This window comes from Camponotus floridanus, unplaced genomic scaffold (genome assembly GCF_003227725.1).
Source record: "Camponotus floridanus strain SB8 unplaced genomic scaffold, Cflo_v7.5 scaffold37, whole genome shotgun sequence".
NCBI lineage: Eukaryota > Metazoa > Arthropoda > Insecta > Hymenoptera > Formicidae > Camponotus > Camponotus floridanus.
The window spans coordinates 1,222,398-1,244,519 of NW_020229514.1; the positions used below are offsets into that span (position 1 = coordinate 1,222,398).

Consider the following 22,122-nt stretch of genomic DNA (forward strand, 5'->3'; position numbering starts at 1 on the left):
ATTTGACAGATTTCCTCATTAAACGACAAAAAACCAAAAAAAAAGATGATAAAGTTCGCAATCTATGCAATAACTGCGGAAATTATTTTCAAGCACGTCACGGAATAATGACTCGTGTTATGATTCAAAGCGATTATTGCACTCTCGAGTACTCTTAGATATTATTCTGCACTGATTACGTGACATGATCGCATACGTAAAAAAGAGGAGAAAGCTTGGAAAGAGGACTCTTATGCGCGAGAGAGGATACAGAATATGATACTTTATGCAAAGTCTGTGATGCACACGTGTATACAAAATGTTGCTGATTCACAGCTGTAGCTGATTCGACCAATAGGGACCGACTTATTTGTCATTCTTCTCTCTCCCTCTCTTTCTCCGTCCTTTCTTTTTCCTGCATCGTCTCCCACCAATCACAATCTGTTCGGCTTCGCTCGACACTCGACGTTCAACGTTCACGCTTCGGCTCCTTTTGCGCCAAAGGCCACGGCGTGTCGCGTGATGTGCAATAGTTTAATCGTCGCGCCAAGACGGTGCAGTTGATACCTGTACACGGACTGTGAAATTATGGCACCAGCGATCAGCAAATTCGCTACCAGACGCACGTTGGCCGGTGCGGTTGCGGTTAGCACCTTGATTTGGATTTTGAGAAATCGCAGCAGGAGACGGGTGCCAAAGTCCAAGTAATTTTATTGCGCAATAAAAATTCCATCTCACGTTCACTGTACTAAGATAATCGCAACGATATAATGTGTTTTACAGAAACCAGTGGCCTGTCAGCAATGACATTCAATATATCATCAAGGAGGCAAGAGCATAATTTACATTATACCTCAAGTGCTGAGAGCAGATTACATTGATTATCCTTTCATTCAGGAGAAACCGAAGGTCCCCAAGGCGCAAGTAAACGCCGTCTTCTTCCGCAGATTGTGTCAGTTACTCAAGATTGGTATTCCTGGCATAATATCAGCAGAATTTGGCTATATTCTTCTGGTGGCAGTTTCCTTGATCGGTAGGACCCTGTGCGACTTGTGGTTGATCAATAAAGCAACTCTGATAGAAACGTAGGTGCAGTGTTTTTTTTATTAGTGATATGTAGATAAAAGGCTTCATCTCTCTGACTTAAAACCTTGTGCCATCAGATCAATTGTCAGCATGAATGAACCATTGTTTAGGCAAAATTTGTTAAAGTTCCTTGCTATATTACCAGTGGTAAGTAAGAATATATTGGTATACAATTGATTCAAAGATTGATACTCTAAATCAATTAAGATAAAAAAGATAAAAAAATGAAATTATTTGGATATTAAAATTAGCTTATTAATATTAAAGTTTAGCAATTGGAAAAGGTTATTTATATCATATTTCACATGATTGTATTTATTTAGATATCGATTGTGAACAATGTAATGAAATATGGCTTAAGCGAAATAAAATTGAGATTGCGTACAAATATCACACGTAACTTGCTAGAACAATATCTCAAGTAAGTAATTGGTATTTTTTCTATCCTCTTTTTTGTTGTAGATTTTTTTATATAAAGTGATTTATTATATAAATTTGATTTTTTTATAAAATACCGAATCTTATGCATTTATGCATAAGAGCAGCATTTTATGAAAGGCCTACTTCTTTTGTGTTTAAAAAAATTGAATTTAAAAAAACTTTTATTCAAATTTTATTTGCTTACACTCTTATTTTATACATTCTTTATTTATTCTCAATCAGCTTTAATCAGTATTTTAATAAATAAAACATCACATAATGTCAAAGGTAATATATTTGTTATGCAATGAATGTTGCATTCACGTACATGACTTCGCAAAATTAAATATTCGCAGTAGTATTAACTTTTGCTTGAATAATTCGTGACTGAGATAAATTGTCAGGAAATATATTAAATTAGATATTTAATCATCTTTTTCTACTCATGTAAGTAATGCATAATAAAATAACTGTTACTAAAAAAAATAATTTGAATGTAAAAAACAAATATCTTTTTACAGGGGCTTTACCTATTATAAAATGAACAATTTGGACACTCGTATCGCGAATCCAGATCAAATGTTGACTACTGATATTGATAAGTTTTGTGATAGCTGTACTGATCTTTATAGCAACATAGCAAAACCATTGTTAGATATTGGTATCTATGTATATAAATTAACTTCTACTATTGGTGGGCAGGTATGTAACATAAATATTCTTATTATAATTTAATTCTAATTTATCTTATGATAGTATATAATAATATAATAATATATATAATATTATTTTATTGCAGACGCCATCAATAATACTTGGCTATCTAGTAATAGCCGGTACTTTTTTGACTCATCTTCGCAAACCTGTCGGAGCAATGACTGTCAAAGAACAACGATTGGAAGGGGAGTATCGTCATATCAATTCGAGATTAATTACCAACTCGGAGGAAATAGCCTTCTATGGAGGAAATAACAGAGAAAAATTGACATTGTTAACTAGTTTTTACAAACTTGTAAGTTATTTATTGTAAATTGCATTTATAAACATTTATTAGTATATTGTTAATTTTATTGTTAATTTCGCCTTTTTTCCTTTACAGACGACTCATCTTCGTAAATTCTTGGAATTCAGGGTTTTTATGGGCATCATAGATAACTTCGTTGGAAAATGTACAATTTGATTTATATAGTAATTAGTGCATAGTTAACAATATGCGCTATTTTGTTTTCAACTGTTATTTATGGTTTATAATATTATCATTGCCATTTATCTTTTTTCAGATTTTGCTACCGTAATTGGCTTCTATGCTGTAAGCGTACCCTTCTTCCAGAAAAATCATTCCGTGCTCTCTGGCACGCCCAATCATAGGTTTAAATCGTATTACATTTACGGTCGAATGCTGGTGAAGATGGCCGAGGCGGTCGGCCGATTGGTGTTGGCCGGCAGAGAACTGACGCGTTTGGCGGGATTCACGGCTCGTGTCATCGAGATCAAAAAGGTTCTCGACGATCTAAACGCTGGGAAATATGAGAGAACGATGATTTCTGATTACAAGAACAATGCAATCGGTAATCCAGGTGACGGCAAGATTGTGCCGCGCGATAACATCATACGATTCGATCAAGTACCATTGATAACTCCGAATGGAGATGTGCTTATTAAGGAATTGTCCTTCGAAGTAAAGTCTGGAGTGAATGTGTTGGTTTGCGGACCGAACGGTTGTGGCAAGAGCTCCATGTTTAGAATTCTTGGTGAAGTACGTACTCGTTATCTCTATTGTTCGTTTATCGTTCATTCTTATCGTACATCTTAATATATTTGTGAATTTATTCACAATAGTATCAATTAAATTGCGTTGTAATTTTCTTTCTAGATCATAATTGATATAAAAAATGATAAATTAGAAATTCTAGGAAATAGTGCTAAGTGCTAATTTTGGCAAAATCAGAATTATACCTATTGATTTTATTTTCGTAACTTTTAGCTGTGGCCAGTCTGGGCAGGAACTATTACAAAACCACCGCGCGGTAAACTATTCTACATACCACAACGTCCTTATATGACGTTGGGCACATTGAGAGATCAAGTCATTTACCCCCACACGAAAGCCGAGATGGAGAGACGCGGTAATGCTAATGACGAGGATCTTAAAAAGTTCTTGGAATTGGTGCAATTAACCCATCTATTAGAAAGAGAAAATACCACTAACAGTGAAGGACAAGGTTGGGATTCGGTGGCCGATTGGATGGATGTTTTATCGGGCGGCGAGAAACAACGTATAGCGGTGAGTTTCTCTCTTTTCTTATCCTTTTCTTTCGCCTTTTTTAAATCGACATTAATTATTTTTACTACACGTACGTAATGACTCGTTTTAATCTTTTGTTTATATCATACATATATAAAATTATTCTTCTGACTAAGTAAGGCGTTACACATCATATTTTATTATATGAATATTAACATCTCAAAATAGCTGTTTGTCAAGTATTTATATTTAAATTGTTTTTATTATGCAGATGGCTCGGTTATTTTATCACAAACCGCAATTTGCGATTCTGGATGAGTGCACGAGCGCTGTCAGTGTCGATGTCGAGGATTTCATGTACAGTTATTGTAGGCAAGAAAACATTACGTTGTTTACAGTCTCGCATCGTCGTTCTCTCTGGAAGCACCATGAGGTATTATTGAATTTTTTTCGATTAATTTTATATTTTCAAATAAATTTATATTTATCATACTTATTATTTATACTTGTCGTAACTTTTATATATAGTTTTTCATCATTGTTTAATACTTATTCACGTACTGTGTTTTCAGTACTTTTTACACATGGACGGTCGAGGAGGCTATGAATTCAAGCCGATCGAACATGATACAATAGAATTTGGATCGTGAATTTTTGCGTCCCTTGCACACGCGAGAACGCGTCTGCATGCAAGGGACATTTAATTTAGTTTATTCAATAACTTTAACATTAAACTAAATTTAAATAACCATGCAAAGATTAGTGATTATGTAGGTACTGATCATAGTGATTATTTATAGATTACATTTGTGAGTTAAATATATAACGTATAATTCTAACAAGGTTCACAGAATGTGAATATGATACAAATGATGCGATTATTTCTAGCGTGTCATTAATTCTTTCATGTAAGTATTTGAACTTGCAGTGCACAATGAAATATTTTTCTACCGAGTTTTTATGAAATATAGTAATATAATTCTGGAATGCAAATTGAAATATATGATATCGTTATATATATATATACATACACACGATCCTTAGATCTTTATGCAGTGTAATTTTGTATATATATTCCGTAATTTCCTGTGCATAGATTTCCAGTTAAAATTCGATAAATTATCAGTTAGTGGTTAATACATTTTTTATTTATGATAAATTATAGAAGCGAAAACTCCATATTATTCGCTAAATAAAAATTTGTGGAAATGTTCTATTGTATAATATATAAAAACGTAATTTGTAAATTCAAAATAAAATCTCGTCAGCTTATTAAGAGTTACATCAGAAAAAAAAAGAAAAAAATATATATATATTTTATATGATAGGATCTAATATAGAGTTTGTTCTCAAGACTACAATTATTAATAAATTGTTATAATTGTAAATTTTATATACATTATATATATATATATATATATATATATATATATATATATATAATAGATATATCAGGCCGGAAGATTATACGAGAATGCTATAACGAAGGAAGATTTTATTGTAGATCCAGAGCAAATTAAGATTGATGAGGTACAAAAAAAATAATGTAAGAAATTGTAATTGTGATTCTCATTAATATTTTTCACATCGCAATTGCAAACTTTTTTCTCTCTACTCCGTTTTAATACAAACTAGACAATATTATTCTTTCATTGACATATATAACACAAAAAATATTATTTTATACACTTTTATAATATATAGAGATAATTTGATACATTCTATGCAATAACCGTATTTATATAAGAATTAATTCTGAAATACTTCCTGTTACATTGAATTATTATACACTTGGAACTCTTTAAATATATTTTAAGAATAGTTTCAGAGTTTTCGAAGTCAAACTATTATTAGGGAAAATTGTTATGGAACTGATTATTAAATGCAAAGGTATTTTATAAAAAATAAAGTTTTTATAATTTAAACTTAAACGTGTAAATATTACCAATAATTGCCTTTTGGTTAAATTTGGATCTATCTTAATAAAAATTTTCAACACATACGATTTATCGAAAAATTTAATTTGAAAAATATAATATCAATACGTTCAATTTTTATTAATTTGCATAAATAGATTATTTTTTATATTATTGATTACGCCGGGATTATTTCAAACTTTAAAATGTTTTTTACAATGCTTGAGACTTTTTATATTGTTAAAAGAAAGATTTAGAGAATATAAAAAGAGAAAAAAAATATAATTAGAGGGAATAAAACAAAAGATCTTTATTAATATAAAAGATTTGTGTTCTTGCACATTTCTTTGCTTTTTTTACAGATATTTTATTAAAACACATAATACAAGATTCTTTCTCTAATATTTTACACTTCTAAGTTCAAACTTTATCCTAGCATCTATTATTGATAATGAAAGATGCGTATTCTTTTTTTTTATTTATAGATATCTGTCCTTCTCGAGATACAATACTAAAAAATGTTTTCCATTTTCTACTCTATTTTTTTTTGCACATTCTATTTTCAGGGAAACTTTTTAAAACTATCATATAGCTAATAATTGCATCATATTTAATGTTAATATTGTGATTAGATAAATGGAATATTGTGATTAGATAAATGGATTTTTTAATAAGCTCGAAATGAAATAAAAAGAATCAAATACAAAAGTTGAGTAAGAAAAAGAAGCGATATAAAAGAAAAAGATAAAAGTAGTAAACGCAGCGTCTAATCTGCAAGTACGATATATCGTGCAAATATAATTCAAACACACACGCACGCACATATATTATACATAATTAGGAAATATACAGGAAAGAGAAAAAGGAAGAGAATAAAACTCGAAAGAACGCGACCATTTCTCGTTCTCCCGATTTAAACGATACGGAGAGTTGGCGGTCGGCGACGATCCGCGATTCAAATAGTTCGCACCTCGGCTCGGCTCGAGTCGAGTCTCGTCGCGCGTCCTCGCGCGTGCGTCCGCTCGCGGTGGAACGGGTTCGGCGGCCGCCGGGTCTGGGAACCTAGCAGAAGCTCCGGGAGCTCCGGTTTTCCGTTCGCTAGTCGCAGGGTTCGACCGCTCGAGGACGGGTCGTGGTTCGTGCATACGTGGCGCGTGCGTGCGCGTGAGAAAGCCAGCGAAGGAGGGATACCAGCGCAGATACGAGGAGACTTTTTTGCAAGCGGAGAAGAAAAGGATAGACGCGAATAAAGACGAGGAGGGAGAGAGAGAGCGCGACGCGAGGGAAGGTGCGCTGCCGCTCGAAGGTGGGAGAGAGTCGTCGTCGCGCGGTATACGTGGTGCGTCGCGCAGTGTCATCGAGGAGGAAAGAAGAGCCAGTGATCAGTGTTTTTTCTCTCTCTCTCTCTCTCTCTCTTTCTCGAGAGAAGCGGATTTCGCGAGTACTCAATCGCTATCGATCGTAGAACGCGGACGCGTCAAGAACGCCGCGAAATCCGCCTTCCTCTCTCGGTATACACTCCTTTTCCTGCCTGCTGGCCTGCCTGCCTGCCTGCTAGTCTGCTGTCCCCCTCGCCCCCCCACCACCCCCTCCCCGCAGTTTCATTCGTTTCCTCTTGGCCGCGTGCGCGTTTCCGCGGCCACTGCCGCTGCCGCTCTCCTCGGGGTTGCCGGCTGCCTCCTTCGTCGACGCTTGGCTCGCGGGAAGGAGAAGACGCCGGGGAAGAGCACAGGTGCATGCATATAGACGACGGCAACGGCGACACGTAGGAGAGTCCGAGGTCCCGTCGCGAGCGGGGGAGGAGAGGGCGAGGAAGGAATCGACGGCGAGAAAAGGAAAGGGAGGAGAAGAAGAAGGAGGAGAAGGCGGCAGCAGCAGCAGCAGCGGACGGAACAGTCGTCACGCATACGCGGAACGATCGCCGTTCTCTCGGTTCCGCTCGCGCGTAGTTGGTGCAAGTTGATCGTCATCGACGTAGAGTTGTCGGTGACAGGATGGACGACACCGCGGGCCCGCCGCGAACCGCGGACGTAGCGGCGATGGGGGGCGAGAGCGACGAGGCCGCCTCCTCCTCGAAGATGCGGACGCTCGACGACGAGTCGAGTGCCGCCCCCGCCGCCGTCCCCCCCGGTGACGCGGCCGCCGCCGCAGCCGTAGCCGCAGTCCCCGATAACGTCGAGTGTCGGGACCGGGGCTCGATAAGAGCCGCGTCCCCGGGGCCGCGCGCCGTTGCCGCGACCACCTCTTGTCCGACGACGATGACGACGACGACGACGCCGCAGCCGCCGCCGCAGCTGCCGGCCCCGCAACCGGGGTGTGGCTGCGTCGCCGCCGCCGACAGGGACGAGATCACCGTGTGCATCACGCCGACGACCGGCGGCCAGTTCGAGCTCACGGTGGATCGCAACGATACCGTGGAGAGCCTCAAGAAGATTATCTCCAAGAAGCTGAAGGTCGCCAAGGAGCGCATCTGCTTGCTGCACCGCGAGAGGTGAGTCCTTTTCTCTCGAGAGAGCCTCTTCTCAGAGAGACTCGATCTCTTCTCCCCCTTTTTTCTTCTTCCTTTCTTCTTCCGTCCTCTTTATCTCTCTCGCGAGGAGTAGGATCGAAACCGGTGTAATTTCGGTCGGCCTGGACTTCCCAGAATCGCGCGGACTACGAGACGACGGTCCACGTCTTTGTGTTTTATCGCGGAGAGATGTCTCGAAATCGGCTTCTCGCGTATTTTTGTCTTCTTGGGATTTCAAATCGCTGAAATTACCGCGTTTTCTATTTCTAGAGAAGCAGCTACGGATCGATTCTTTTTTTTTTCTGTTACGTTGATCTGTGTTTAAAGGGAGATGAACGAAAAGGGATGATCGAAGAAGCAACATTGATACAAAGATTCACATGTAATTGTAGAAAAAAATCGTGATTCTTTTTACTTTATTTTCTTTTATTACACATTACATCATAAATGTGCTTACAAGTGCTCGGTGAGAAAAGACAAAAATTATGAGAGATATTAAAGAAAAAAAAATATACGTGATTTATAAAAAAATATCTCGAACGTACTCTTAAAGTTCCAGTTGCATCTTTTCATTCTTATTCTTAAATGGAGACAATTATATTCCGACAACAATCATATTCCTACAGAAATATATATAAGAAATACATTTCTTAGTCTCCATTGATTCTTAGAATTCTTAGAATTCGGCTGAAAGACAGATCTATTGTGACAGCTCCTCCTCTCGTTCCCCCCCATTTTGTCGCGGCGAGAAAAAAAAAACGGACAAGGAAACGGAAATGCAAAGTCTATTCTTCCCAACTACCCTTCGCCAGATTCTTCGCGGAGCGGGACAAGAGACAGATGCAGACGCGTGGACAGATCGAGAGAGTAGAAAAATGCAAAAAGCGTATAAACGAATTAGGAGGAACTCGTCCCGCAATAGCTCGGCTCCGAAACATTCTCGCGATAACTCGCGATGTTTGTCGCGATGACGTTTCGCCGCCGCCGCGTCGCGTTGAATCGTTCCCGGTTATCTCCAAGACGTCGCAGAGAGAGTGAGAGAGACAGAGAGACGCGGTGGAAGAGCGTCGCGACGCGCGTCTCGCTCACGCGTACACGTCACTCGCGTCGCTTCTATTTTTCTCACGAGCGACGTGCGTTCGAATCGGACCTCGCCCCATGCTCCGTCGGCTCCGCAAAGAAAGAAGAGAAAGAGTAATAGCGGAGAAGGGGACGAAGAGAGAGACTGGCTGGGCGAAGGGGGAAGGTGGAGACGAGGGGAGGCAGAATAGAGACGACCCGGGTAGAGAGCGAACGTGTACAGGCTCGTCCTTCGTGCCGGTGCACTTTTGGACATGCGTTGGTGAGAAGAGAGAGAGAAAGAGAGACGGAGAAAGAAAGAAAAACGGTGTATATATAGCCAGATGTATAGGCCGTTTCAGAAGTAGAGATACTAGTTTGTGCTGCAGAGAAAAATGTCTATTTAAATTCTACTGTCAAAAAAATGTTATTCTACTGTCAAGAAAAGCGATTACTCAATTTATTTTTCTTTTTTCAAGTAATAGTTTTCTTCAACGAATATATTATTGATAATAGTCTTAAAATATACTCATCACAAGTGTTGAAAATCTCATTATCATGGACTCGAAAGAAGAATTTATTTTCTCTTCAAGAATATTGTAAAGTTGTATCAAAAAAAAATCAAACTTTTCGCCAATTTTATATAATAAGCAAACCAAATTTTTGTTTTAATTTAATATCCTTGACTAAAATACTGCACTTACTAAAATTCAGAATGCATTCAATGAAATTTAATGCTTGTGGTGAACTTGTGATATATTTGTGGATAAACAAACTTATGATACACTTCAAATAAATAATATTTACTTGAATACAGTATACATTTTTCTCTGTGTGAGAAAACTATCAGGTGTAACAAATATATATATATATATATATATATATATATATATATATATATAAACAAAGAGGCGCGTTGATAAAGATTAGATTCGAGGAGGAAATAATTTCTCATTAATCGTTAATCAGTAAATTGAAATTGTTTGTAATCTTATCAGTGTTATCACTCGAAATGTTGTTAAAGCTTGACATTTTTGCAATAATAATTGTGTGGTTTCTTTATCACTACCGTATCTCGTGATGCTTGTATATTTTCAGATTCGAACATAATTATAATTGTCAAAGTATTCGAAATGAAACACACATATTCTTCCTATATTTTTTTATTCATGAATAAGAATAGAAGTAATTATTGCATTTATTTTATTAATTTTGCAAATGTCTCTCCTTTTCCAAATTTCTAATATTCTTCCTTGATTCTATCTGCTTGAAATATTTTATCAATAATACTTGACACGTGTGTATCTAGAACGCAATGAATAACTTTATTTTAAAATTTACATAAATTTCAAAAGACTCAAGATTCACAGAAGGAAAATTTTAGAGAATTAAACACGCGTAAAAAAAATCATACTCTATTCTAATATTTAATTTCTCTTTTCGACGTACTCATATTTCCCGTTTATACACTTCCACATTTTCTTTAAAGCGATATCGATTTTAAAAAATTCGAGGAATAATAAAGTTCGACGTGGCTTAAAATAAGATACCGCGAATTTTTCCCGATGAAAGGACGAGTGTTGGAGCCTTTCCCCGATCTCCTCGTCGGGTATAATGATAACCCCGGTATCGTTCCCCTCCGAAGTATCGACCTATCCCCCTGAAACCGCCTGTATACGTGGGGTCTCGTGGGCGTCCGTGGGGGCCGCCGAGCGCGGATCCATCCACCTCCACTAAACCACCTCCCGCCGCTTGGTGCGAGCACGCGAGAGAAATATGGTGGAGCGGAAGGTTGGCATACCGCGGTGAGAGTAGTTGTGAGAGGTGGGGTGGGACGAGGTGGCGGAGGTGGCGTGTAGTAGTATAGTAGGTAGAGAATATCCTCGGGAAATCGCGCTCCCGTAAAGTGGAACAGTGACAGCCGTCTGCGGTAGTGGATAGAACGAGAGAGAGAGAGGGAGGGAGAGAGAGAAAGAGAGACACCCGAAAGAGGCGGCGAAAGAATGCGAGACAGAGAAAGGAATCTATTTATTATTCGGAGTAAGCTGCATCGGGAAGAATGAGTATGACTAAGGAAATATCGTGGACGAAAAAAGACTCGCGTTACAAAGAGAGCGCATACAGATGTGCATACGTGTAAAATTGATCGAGCAACGTAAGATAATGAGATAATAATAGAATACCGCGGTAACTTTTATATAGAAGTCATACGAGGAAAAAGTATACAATGGATCGTGCATGCTGATGTAAAAAATAGACGTATAAAAATAATGAAAAAGCAGGTCGCGATTCTCGCGATTATTTTTTAATTGCTCCGGCACTTGAGAAATTTCTATACCATTAGTTTTAGCGAATCACGAACAACGAATAATCGTGTGCTTTTTTAATAACGATACAATCTTCTAACGACCAATTAAAATAATGCTAACGGTATAAACACGTATGTTATAAATGTATATGTAATCGATATCCCTACCGTTACATCACCAGTTGGCTCCAATCATTGAAGCGGATATTAAAAAACATCGCAATGAAAAGTAAGACACGAGGAGAGAGTTGGAGAGAAATGTCAAAAATTCGGCTGTATATATAATATATATTTCTATGGTTCGTAAAGAAAAATATCATTTTGTACTTTGCCAAAAAAAGCGATTACTCAATTTATTTTCCTTTTTTCAAATAATAGTTTTCTTCAACAACGAATATATTCTTGATAATAGTCTTAAAATATACTCATCAAAAGTGTTGGAAAATCTCATTATCACGGACTCGAAAGAAGAATTTATTTTCTCTTCAAGAATATTGTACAGTTGTATAAAAAAAAAATCAAACTTACTTTACGTCAATTTTATATAGTAAGCAAAAAAAGTCAAATTTTTATTTTAATTTCTTGATTAAAACACTGCACTTACTAAAATTCAGAATACATATATTCAATTAAATTTAACGCTTGTGGTGAACTTGTGATATATTTGCGGATATACAAACTTATGATATACTTCAAATAAATAATATTTACTTGAATAAAATATACATTTTTCTCCGTGTTCTTTCATTCTTTCTCGCTTGCTTGCTTTCGAGTCCTCGATGCTTTTTCCTCTGCCTCGTCTCTTACGTGTCTCGTTCGGGCGTAATTCCTTCGAGATATATATATATATTTCTCTCTCTCTTTCTCTGGCTCCTTGTGCTCCTTTTCTTTCCTTCCCTCTCTTCTCTCCTTCCTTCGTCGTACCTTGATCTCTCTCCGTGTCATGATACTCGCCATCGCTCGATTCTTTGTGCCTGCTGGGGCAGTTTCAGGTGCAGGTAGCACTCCGGATCTTTTTCCTCCTCCAAACAACGAGACGTACGTGTGTGCGTGTCCTCGCGACGACGATGTAGGCAGCTGCGCGTGTGTCAGTTTGGCTGCATCATGACTATAGCGTGTCCGCCACGTTCGTCTTCGCCAGCGAGAAATATTTTTAATAAACATATTTAAAAAGGTGAATCTAAAAATGTTAAAAAAACGCGATTCTCGAGTCTTAAGAGGTATAAATGTGCACGCTAGACTGACCGAGAAATGTTTTACGTCGAGGAATTGACCTTGACAGAGTCGCAGCAAATTTCGCGATACGGCTGATTTGTTACACCATGTACTCTGTTATTACGCTATATAAAGATTGGAAGATCGAGAGAATTAAATGTAAAATGCTTTTCTTGAGATATTTTCGTTCTTTCCGCAGACAAATATCGTAAAAGTGATTAATGAAGCTTGCATGACGGAATAGAATAAAGTTGATTTTTATTGGATGAATGTAATTATATTTTCTAGCGTGTTTTCTAGAGTTATCTTATAACTCTTTTTACGTTGCGTCATCATTACGCAAGATGGAGGTAAAATTAGAAGATTAATGGACAAACGGAAATATCACAAAGGAGTAATCCCGACGTTATCCTGCGTGCTTAGGCTCGCTGATATTCGCATCGATTAAATGAAAACTGTGCACAGTCTAAAATGCAAAATTATCGATCGATAGCACGTAATTCTTTTCTTTCCTTCATAAATTATTTCTTAAATGTAAATTCTTCGATTTTATTTGAACAGTAAAGGAGCAAAGATAAGTAAACGAGAAACAACCTACGATATAATCATAAGACGAGAAAAAATGAGCAATTTTTCTTAACACGAGACATCAATTTTTAACATTGCTAACAATTTGTAGGCTATTGATAAAATATAGGCATTTATTTTCCTTTTGCTTTTATAAATATTATATAATATTTTCTCCTTTTTATTTTTATTTTTATATTTTCTCTTTGTGTATTTATAAAAGAAAAAGAAAAAGAAATTTGCAATTTTTTATTCGTCTCGTTTTAAGGATTAAGACGCGTTTTTCGATACCGCAGTCGGGTTGTGGTCCCCTTTCATCTTTCCGGACGCATGCGTATATCGATGCGTAGCGGGTCGTAGACCGCGGTAAATGCAGTTTGACCTCGTCGCGACATCGTTTCCAAATCCATTCCGCGAGAGGATTTTTCAGGCGGCATTATTATTAATAGTTAACGCGACACCTGTCACGATAAGCGAGACATTGGTACGTCTTGGTTAACGCGACATTGTCATCATTGTGCGTGACATTCAGTCAGTCCTTGCGTTACGTCACGAATATGATGCAAGCTATCTCTCATTCCGATACTCGTTATTTCATCGTTTTTGCCTCTTTGTGGTAGAGAGCATCCGATGAATTAATTATTACATACTTTTACGCTTGTTCTTTATTTCGTATACAAGAAGAGTGCCATAAATTTCCTTAAATTGGCTAAAATTATTAGTACGCATGAAAGAATGAAGCTTTAGATATATTATCTAAAACTTCATTCTTTCATGCGTACTAATAATTTATATTATTTATAGCGTATCTTGTGCTCGTCTTTCGCACTTGAGAGATGATAAATAGTCTGTTTTTATTGCGGCTTTTATAACAATTTTATATCGGATAACATGCGATTTGCGCGCGATGTCGCGATACTCTGCGTCAGCATTAAATGCCATCGATGGTGCGAATGTGTCATTGTGGGATTTCTGTTAGTCATCGTGTTACGCGTAGAAGGAGCGGACTTTAGGCGTCATCTTTGCCCACTTATGGCATAAGAACGACAATTAGTGATATCCTCTTTTTTTCTGCGATGAAATATAGTTGTACACAGAGAAAAATGTATACTGTACTCAAGTAAATATTATTTATTTCAAGAATATATTCGTTGTTGAAGGAAATACTAATACTTAAAAAAAGAAAAATAAATTGAGTGTGTGTAATCGCTTTTCTTGGCAATAAGATGACATTTTTCTCTGTGTACACAATTCAAGTAAATATTATTTATTTTAAGTATATCATAAGTTTGTATATCCGCAAATATATCACAAGTTCACCACAAGCATTAAATTTCATTGAATATATTCTGAATTTTAGTAAGTGCAATATTTTAGTCAAGAATATTAAATTAAAACAAAAATTTGGTTTACTTATTACATAAAATTGGCATAAAATAAGTTTGATTTTTCTTTGATACAACTTTACAATATTCTTAAAGAGAAAATAAATTCTTTCGAATACATGATAATGACATTTTCTAATACTTGTGATAAGTATATTTTAAGACTATTATCAAGAATATATTCTTTGTTGAAGGAAACTAATATTTAAAAAAAGAAAAATAAATTGAGTAATCGTTTTTCTTGGCAATAGGATGACATCTTTCTCTGTGCATACACTTCATTTAATTGGAATGTTAATTATTTAATTGCATCTATAATCGCGTTAAACAATATAGTTTTTTTCTGGATAAAAGAGAAAGCCTTTTGCGTGACTATAACAATTGTACAGAGATGAACATAATTTTACATACGAAAAGAAGGACTTCTTAGAATCCGCTTTAATCTCGTCGCGAGAAAAGGGAACGATCTTCAATCAAATTTCTTGGCAGGATAATCCTCATTCAAATTGAATTGGCGATAATAAATAATCTGACGATGCGAAAAGCGAGAAATCTTGGGAATCGCGAGTCATATTGCAGTAGTCGTGATGTACGGAATGCGCTAAATTTGCCAATTTTATCGCCGACTTCTGCGAAAATCTCGTTTGAACGAACGATCGACGTGTCGGAGAAATGAGCCTAAGAGTTTATATACTTCCCTTGTTATTTTTCGCCGAGCGAAAAACATGTTTATCGGTCGCGCGAGCTTCGGGGACGACGGGTCTTCGGGAAAGTCGCGCGCGAAGCGAGTTGAACGCGCTGGGCGAGTGAATCAACGTGGACGGTCGCCAATTCGAGAAAACAGGATGATCGATAGGGCGGAATTGCGGTGGATTTAAAGAGACCGCGTACTCGTTTAGCGGCGGGCGGAATTGCCACGCGAAACGAAGCGACAGTCCAAGGTATATCGGTGGCTGTCTATAAATTTCGAATTATCTATCTTCCGAGAAATAACGTAATCATCTAGCTTATCGATATTAATGATGGATACGAATGTCGGAATTAATGATGAATTCTCGATAACTCTCGAAATGCCGAGAATTCATTATGATTATTTTAATTAATGTTGTCGAGCTAAACAAATTTTTAATTTTTGTCTTTGCTTATATAAACTTAATATGGCCGAGAAATTTTTAATTTTACAATTATTAATTTTATATAATATTAACATATTATATAAAATTAATATAATTGTAAAATTAAAAATTTCTCGGCCATATTAAATTATAATACATTAAATTATTATTACATTTCTCTAAGTTTTTTTATCTTATGGGACCGCATATAATTTTTCTACGTTAAGTTTTTTTTCCTAAGAAGAAAAAGAAAGAGAGCATATACATCTTCGCGTATATATTGTTTATATTACTACGAGTTAATATTAATTTAGTTGATTAAGAGAATCGAGGCACGATATAAGATGCGCATGCGTGCGACAATCACGAGAACCAAAGTCGGGACGCGTGGCAGGATTATATCACAAGACTATAAAATTACATCTACGTGACTTTTTTGACATATTACATATTGTGTCTGTGCATTTTATGGGTGTCTTTTTACACATAAACTGACATGATACTTTATTATTACATATTTAAGAAATATGCACATATAAATCATTTATCAAGTTAACGAAACAATACGATAATAATGGAAACGAAAACAATAGTTATCGAAAAATAAAATAACAATAAAATCATGTATAAATTAATGCCACTATAAATTTCTTCCGCTATTTAATGTCATTTTAATCATCACTTGTAATATTTTTGTTACGTACATCAGTGTTGCATATTTCTTTTTTTATGGTATTTATTAATTTTATTTATTTTTTAATATTTATTCTTTTTATGGTATTTATTAATTTTATTTATTTTATGGTATTTATTTTTTTTTTAATTTTATTTATTTTTAACAATATTTATTTATTTTATGGTATTTATTAATTTGTCGATTGTAATTATGTACATATAGTGGGTATCAGTATAGTCTTTGTTAAACCTTTGTACTTGAGTACCTGACTAATAACCATGATGATGAAGGTCCGAGCAAAAAATCGAAATATATCTGCGCCTTTATGTCTGTAAATAGGAACTATAAGAAGGTAAATGATATTTATTACACTCTGGATATATTATTTAGTAAATGAATAGAGACCTGACACTTTCTACCTGACGCAACTACTTGTCAATGAGTAAATATATTATCTTGTGGCTCACTAAGTATCTTACCATAATGACGGTCAATTTTTTTGTAGTGTATCTGGGAAAGCTTTTCACTTCCATTGTTTGTTGTGTGGTTGTTTCCTCCTTTGTGTTCTTTAAAGACGAAAAGAACCGCTGTGTCGCAAATTATGAGCTATCTTTGTAAATCTTTGTAAAGCATTCAAAATATTTTGAATGAAAATGTTGACAATATAATTTCAATTCTCGTAATTTTCGTTAGAAGATACACTGACAGTTATACATTTTACACTTTACACATTAAATTAAAAATACAAAAAGGATTTTGCGGCTTAAAAAACCCATTTTTTATGTGTCAAATATTCATTAGAAAATAGTTTAAATATTTATCTCCCTTTAGTAAGCTTGAGACTCGGGGAAAGCAAGGGCGGGGAAAAATATAGTCATCGCTAGCGTTGTCAAAATCGATTTCGCATTTTGTCCGCACATGTTGAAGCGGAAAAACGCGATTTACCTAGCTCATAATGCAAGGCATGTATAGACTGACATTGTTTACGCGCCATGTGTGCGGTGGATGCGAGGCCGGTGCACGCACACGCGTGTTTCGCGCATGAGGTACGCAGGGAAGGTCGCGCGTCTCCTCCTCCTTTTTCTCCCCCTTCCTCTCTCTCTCTCTCTCCCTATCTTTCGCACACTCTTGATACCCGTGTTCCTGGGCGCGGTGAAAAAAATATTTTGCAGCCGCATCGTCAAGATTCTCAGCGTCCCAAATTCCTTTCGCAAATTTGCCGCGAGCTATGAAAATCTGCATAATGCTCTACAAGACAATGCGAAATTAATATCTTGCAAAACGAGATTGTTTTGCGATTTGAAGGTAAATTAATGAGTTTCCTATCCCATGTATCCGATGGTTCATAAGCGCATTTTTCCAGGGTTGCCTCTTCGAAGCACGTTATTTTTATTTTTTAGATATCAGGTGTCCTTGTATCGATTGCATAGAGATATTTATAGCAACATAAATTAATATGTAATTTCATTAGCATAACATAATAGAAATATTTATAAGGGCGCATTAACATATAATAAGTTGACATATGAAGTGCATCTATTATTACTTAGTTTATTTAATATAAAATATAAAAAGAAAGCTTTATAAAATATGAAAAAAGCTTTATAAAATATCACAACATAAATTAACACATAAATGCTTAGTTATTTATGCTTAGTTATTTATATTAAAAGATTTGTTTATTAAATCATTTCTTATTAAATGGAAATAATATAAGATTTTTCATGTAGCTGTGGATTGTTTTATAAATCCCTTCGAGATGAATCGTCATCTGAATTATTTATTCTGAATTATTCTGAATATATGGATCCGTTTCTTTGAGTCGTATGCATTCAAGTTGCAAACATATTTGGAAAGTAACGATTTTCCTGAATTGTTACTATATCCAATCGCGACTGTGCACATGTTAATCTATCCTTGGAGAGATCTATCTGTTCGCGACGTTGCATGCAAACTTCTGCAGAGCCTTATCGATCGGCGAGGTGCGGCTCAATGCTTAATTTTTTTCTACAAAGGATCTGCTCGAGAAATTCCTATACTGATATTAGATACGTGTATAATAGACGTACCTTTTTAATTTGAGGAAAATTATAACATTTTGAAAATTATGCGTTAATTATAATAATTTCATTGTAATTAGTCATTTTATTATTTACATTACAATATTTTCATACCATCATTAAAAATTTCATGTAGTTAAATAGCATAAGTCTGCATAATTTTGGCAATTAATTTATTAAATCGTAAAAACACCGTTGCATGAAAATATCACAGAGTTATTTATAAACCATAATGAGGCTGTTATTTTTAGCTGTACTTTCCACATTTATTTTCTGCTTCTCTCTCTCTTACGCTCTCCAAAGCGCAAGCATATAATCGGATTAGTTTAAGTATAGCAAGTGTGAAAAAAGTTTTATTAAAAAGAACAATATTATCTCTCTCTGGAATAGAACTGCATCAGTTTAAAAAGTTGAGAAAGTTAAGAGAGATTAAAAATATCCCGTTACATGAAGAAGCGCAAATTTATTTTCTATTACAGTCGCAATAAACTCAAACTGGGCACTGATATAATTTGTTTATGTAAAGCGCAGCGAGCGTAAGTGTGTTTAATAACAAGTCCATAATTTTCCAAAATAAATCTGCATCAATTATTTAAACCTAAAATGAAAATATCCGCTAACGCGAAGGGAATCTAAATTTATCTAAAATATATTCGAAATAAATGTTTTCAAGGCAAGCATAGTAATTACTTTATTTCAACTACAATATGCTATTATAAATGTAAAAAAAGAACGCGACTAAAAAGAATAAATTTGAATTCTTGAAAACAAATCTACCATTTAAATTGTTAATCTGAAAATTACTGTGTATCTTTAGCATATCTTTTGTCAGAGAATTTAAACACATTTTTCAACTCATATATAATATAATTTAATTTAAAAACTCCGTTATATTAGGATAAAAATAATGGAAATAATGGAAAAATATGTGGCACATTTAAAATCAAATTTTCTGTACGAAGAAAATTTCTCCTAAATTTCTCAAAGAATCCATAACGTATGTCGCTTGTGTAAGGGGTACATCGTATATTATAAGGAAGCGGAAATTTATTCGCGTGAAATATACTCTGTAAAACGTACTGAAAATAAACATTGAGCAACGGCGAATAGGACAAAGTGCCTCGCGATTACAAACGTGTTTATTCCATTCGCACGAATATATTCCGCGTCTGACCTCTCTGCGAGGCAGCGTGAACGATAGCGAGAGGGAAAGAACGAGAGAGAGAGAAGCAAAACGATAATATTTGTAGTATAAACGCTATGCAAGAAGAGAGTCTCGGTTAAGCCCTATCGCGCTTATTTACGCTCGTCTTATTCTAGAAACATTTACTCTGCCGAATATTTCAGTGCTCTTTGTGCCTTTCTTTCTCCTCGTCTTCCGCACGACCCCTTTGCTGCTCATTCGTTATACATATATAATATTCAACTACGAGATATGATCATTAATCAATAAAAATTATTTATCAATAAAATTATTAATATAATTATTAAATAAAAATTGCTATTATTAATTATCAATATAATTATTATTTATTAATCAATAGAAATAGCTTCGTTTATTTATTTAAGCTCGATATAAGAATAGAACCACAAATATTTAATATGTGATGTTTGCTGAAAACCGCAGGTTTATGTGATTTTCAATGAACTTATAAATTAGACAGAGGTCTTTTTCGTATCCTAGAGACACGAGTTCTTTATGCGCCAGGAATCTCGTGTGTTGTCTCGCTCACGCACCGCACCGGGGTGAAGGGAAAGGAAAGGAGGGATAAAATCGCTTTGCGTCTTGGCGGCGTCTCGCATTTTAAAAGTTCGCTCGCACGCTGCTGACGCATCGCGATGCAACAAGAGATTGGATTCAACTCCATTAAAAGTAATAAAATGTTGCCGCGACCCAGAAAAATATAATTTGCAGATTTATTCGCGCGACCGCTATGTATTAATGTTTCCCGCTGTATCACGCTTATTAATTAGCTCGATTTTATCAATAGAAATGAGAAGGCGCGAATCACGTATTCATATGCAATCGTATTAAAATTCGACGTGCTATATTAACGTCTATATTTTGAAAGTCACATTGACATTACAATTGTAAGAAAATATGAGACAAGATGTCGGATAAAAATTAATTTTTTTTCTTAAATTCCTTAATTATTTGCATTTTAATTATGCGCGAGATTAAACATGTATGTAAAAATTCATTTTATTCATTCATTCATAACAATTACAATTCAGGAACGATCAATCGCAATTTTCCCTTCTTGATGCTCGTATAATTATATTATCTGGCTACTTCCATTTACTTTCCAATACGCTATAAAGAGTATCGGATTTTCTTGTCGAACTTTTTGAACTCGTTTCCCCGAACATGTCACTACGGTTTTATAAGATTCTCAAGGTGCCGTGCTCATTTTGCTTTCACGATTACGCCAGTCTCTCCGTTAGTTTAATTTATACAAAAAGCCGGGAGTTTACCGCTACGAGTAAAGGCGAGACGAACGAGAGGAGGCGAGAGACTTCACGTTACATTCGTCGGCGCTTTTTAAATCGACTTGTCTCGAATTTCGATTCTAAATAGCGATGACAAGCACGTCAACGAGCGGTTATCGCGGCACTGGAATGATTGCTTTATATCGTCGAGTATAAAGATCACTGATACGCTGACACATCCCGATCGAATCGGATCAAAATATTGATCGTATGGTTACGCGTCAATTTTATACAACTCTTGTTTTATCGGACGCAAATTTAAATAATATATCTCTCTCTCTTATTCGGCGAAATTATATTGATTACTCTTGCCACTTTTATTTTATTCGCGCGTATTCATGTTGTGTATGAGAGCCCCAAGTTCAAAGAGGAAGCACTTCAGCCTCGGTTGATAAGCAAGTTTAGCAATTACAGCGTGGAGAGATAACGGGTGTTGACAAACTGTCGACTAAGCGAAACTACATTTTCGTGCCAGACACACGTAAGGTTTCATTTTTCTTAAATTCGATCGCCTTATCAATTCGGTAACCACGATAAGAGCTTTTATCTAAAAATTTATCTAATTTTATCTAAAAATTTTTATTATTATTATTATTTTATTTTATGCGCATTTTATGTATATTATAGAAGAAATGTAAGAGGCACTGGAAGTCGATCCAAAGCCGCAAGGCATGGATTATGTCAAATAAAATAATAAATTAAAATAATAAATTATAAAATAAAATAATAAATTATTATTATTATTATTTATAATTTTATTATTATCTAAAAAATTTATTTTATCTAAAAATTGCCGCAATAGAATTCAAAAAGAAATTATAAGTACAATTATTATTAAACATACATTTAATTTTTAGCGCTATAATAGATACGATAATCAATATCAATTTTACTATTTTGAAGTGCATTTTGTTGTCGCCATTATTGAGTCGCTCCGTTAGATCGTCACACAATCAATTACACAATTAATACGTCAATTAACTGATGATTAGGTAATTAATTTTGTTAATTTTCTCTTGCGAAAATTTCGCGTTGCATAGGCTGTTGCAAAATTGAATTACGTACACCCAAATTTATTCGCGCGTGCAATCC

The 22,122-nt window shown here is 35.5% G+C and overlaps 2 protein-coding genes across 2 annotated transcripts in view; both read left to right on the forward strand.

Moving 5' to 3' along the window:
• Nucleotides 1–232: 232 nt before the first annotated feature.
• LOC105253225 (ATP-binding cassette sub-family D member 3) lies at nucleotides 233–4,942 on the forward strand. Its single transcript, XM_011261105.3, has 12 exons — nucleotides 233–683; nucleotides 763–808; nucleotides 877–1,064; nucleotides 1,143–1,212; nucleotides 1,389–1,486; nucleotides 2,007–2,187; nucleotides 2,285–2,497; nucleotides 2,585–2,654; nucleotides 2,766–3,241; nucleotides 3,470–3,769; nucleotides 4,002–4,163; nucleotides 4,303–4,942. Exons 1-12 carry the CDS (start codon nucleotides 568–570, stop codon nucleotides 4,378–4,380), a joined length of 1,998 nt encoding a protein of 665 aa, XP_011259407.2. The 5' UTR covers nucleotides 233–567; the 3' UTR covers nucleotides 4,381–4,942.
• Nucleotides 4,943–6,677: 1,735 nt separating this feature from the next.
• Nucleotides 6,678–22,122, forward strand: part of LOC105253224 (midnolin-A) — a 34,389-nt gene continuing 18,944 nt past the window's right edge. Inside the window, exon 1 of the mRNA XM_011261104.3 lies at nucleotides 6,678–8,137. Within this exon, the coding sequence (XP_011259406.2) occupies nucleotides 7,641–8,137 (497 nt within the window). The 5' untranslated portion in view covers nucleotides 6,678–7,640. The remainder of the gene's footprint in view (nucleotides 8,138–22,122) is intronic.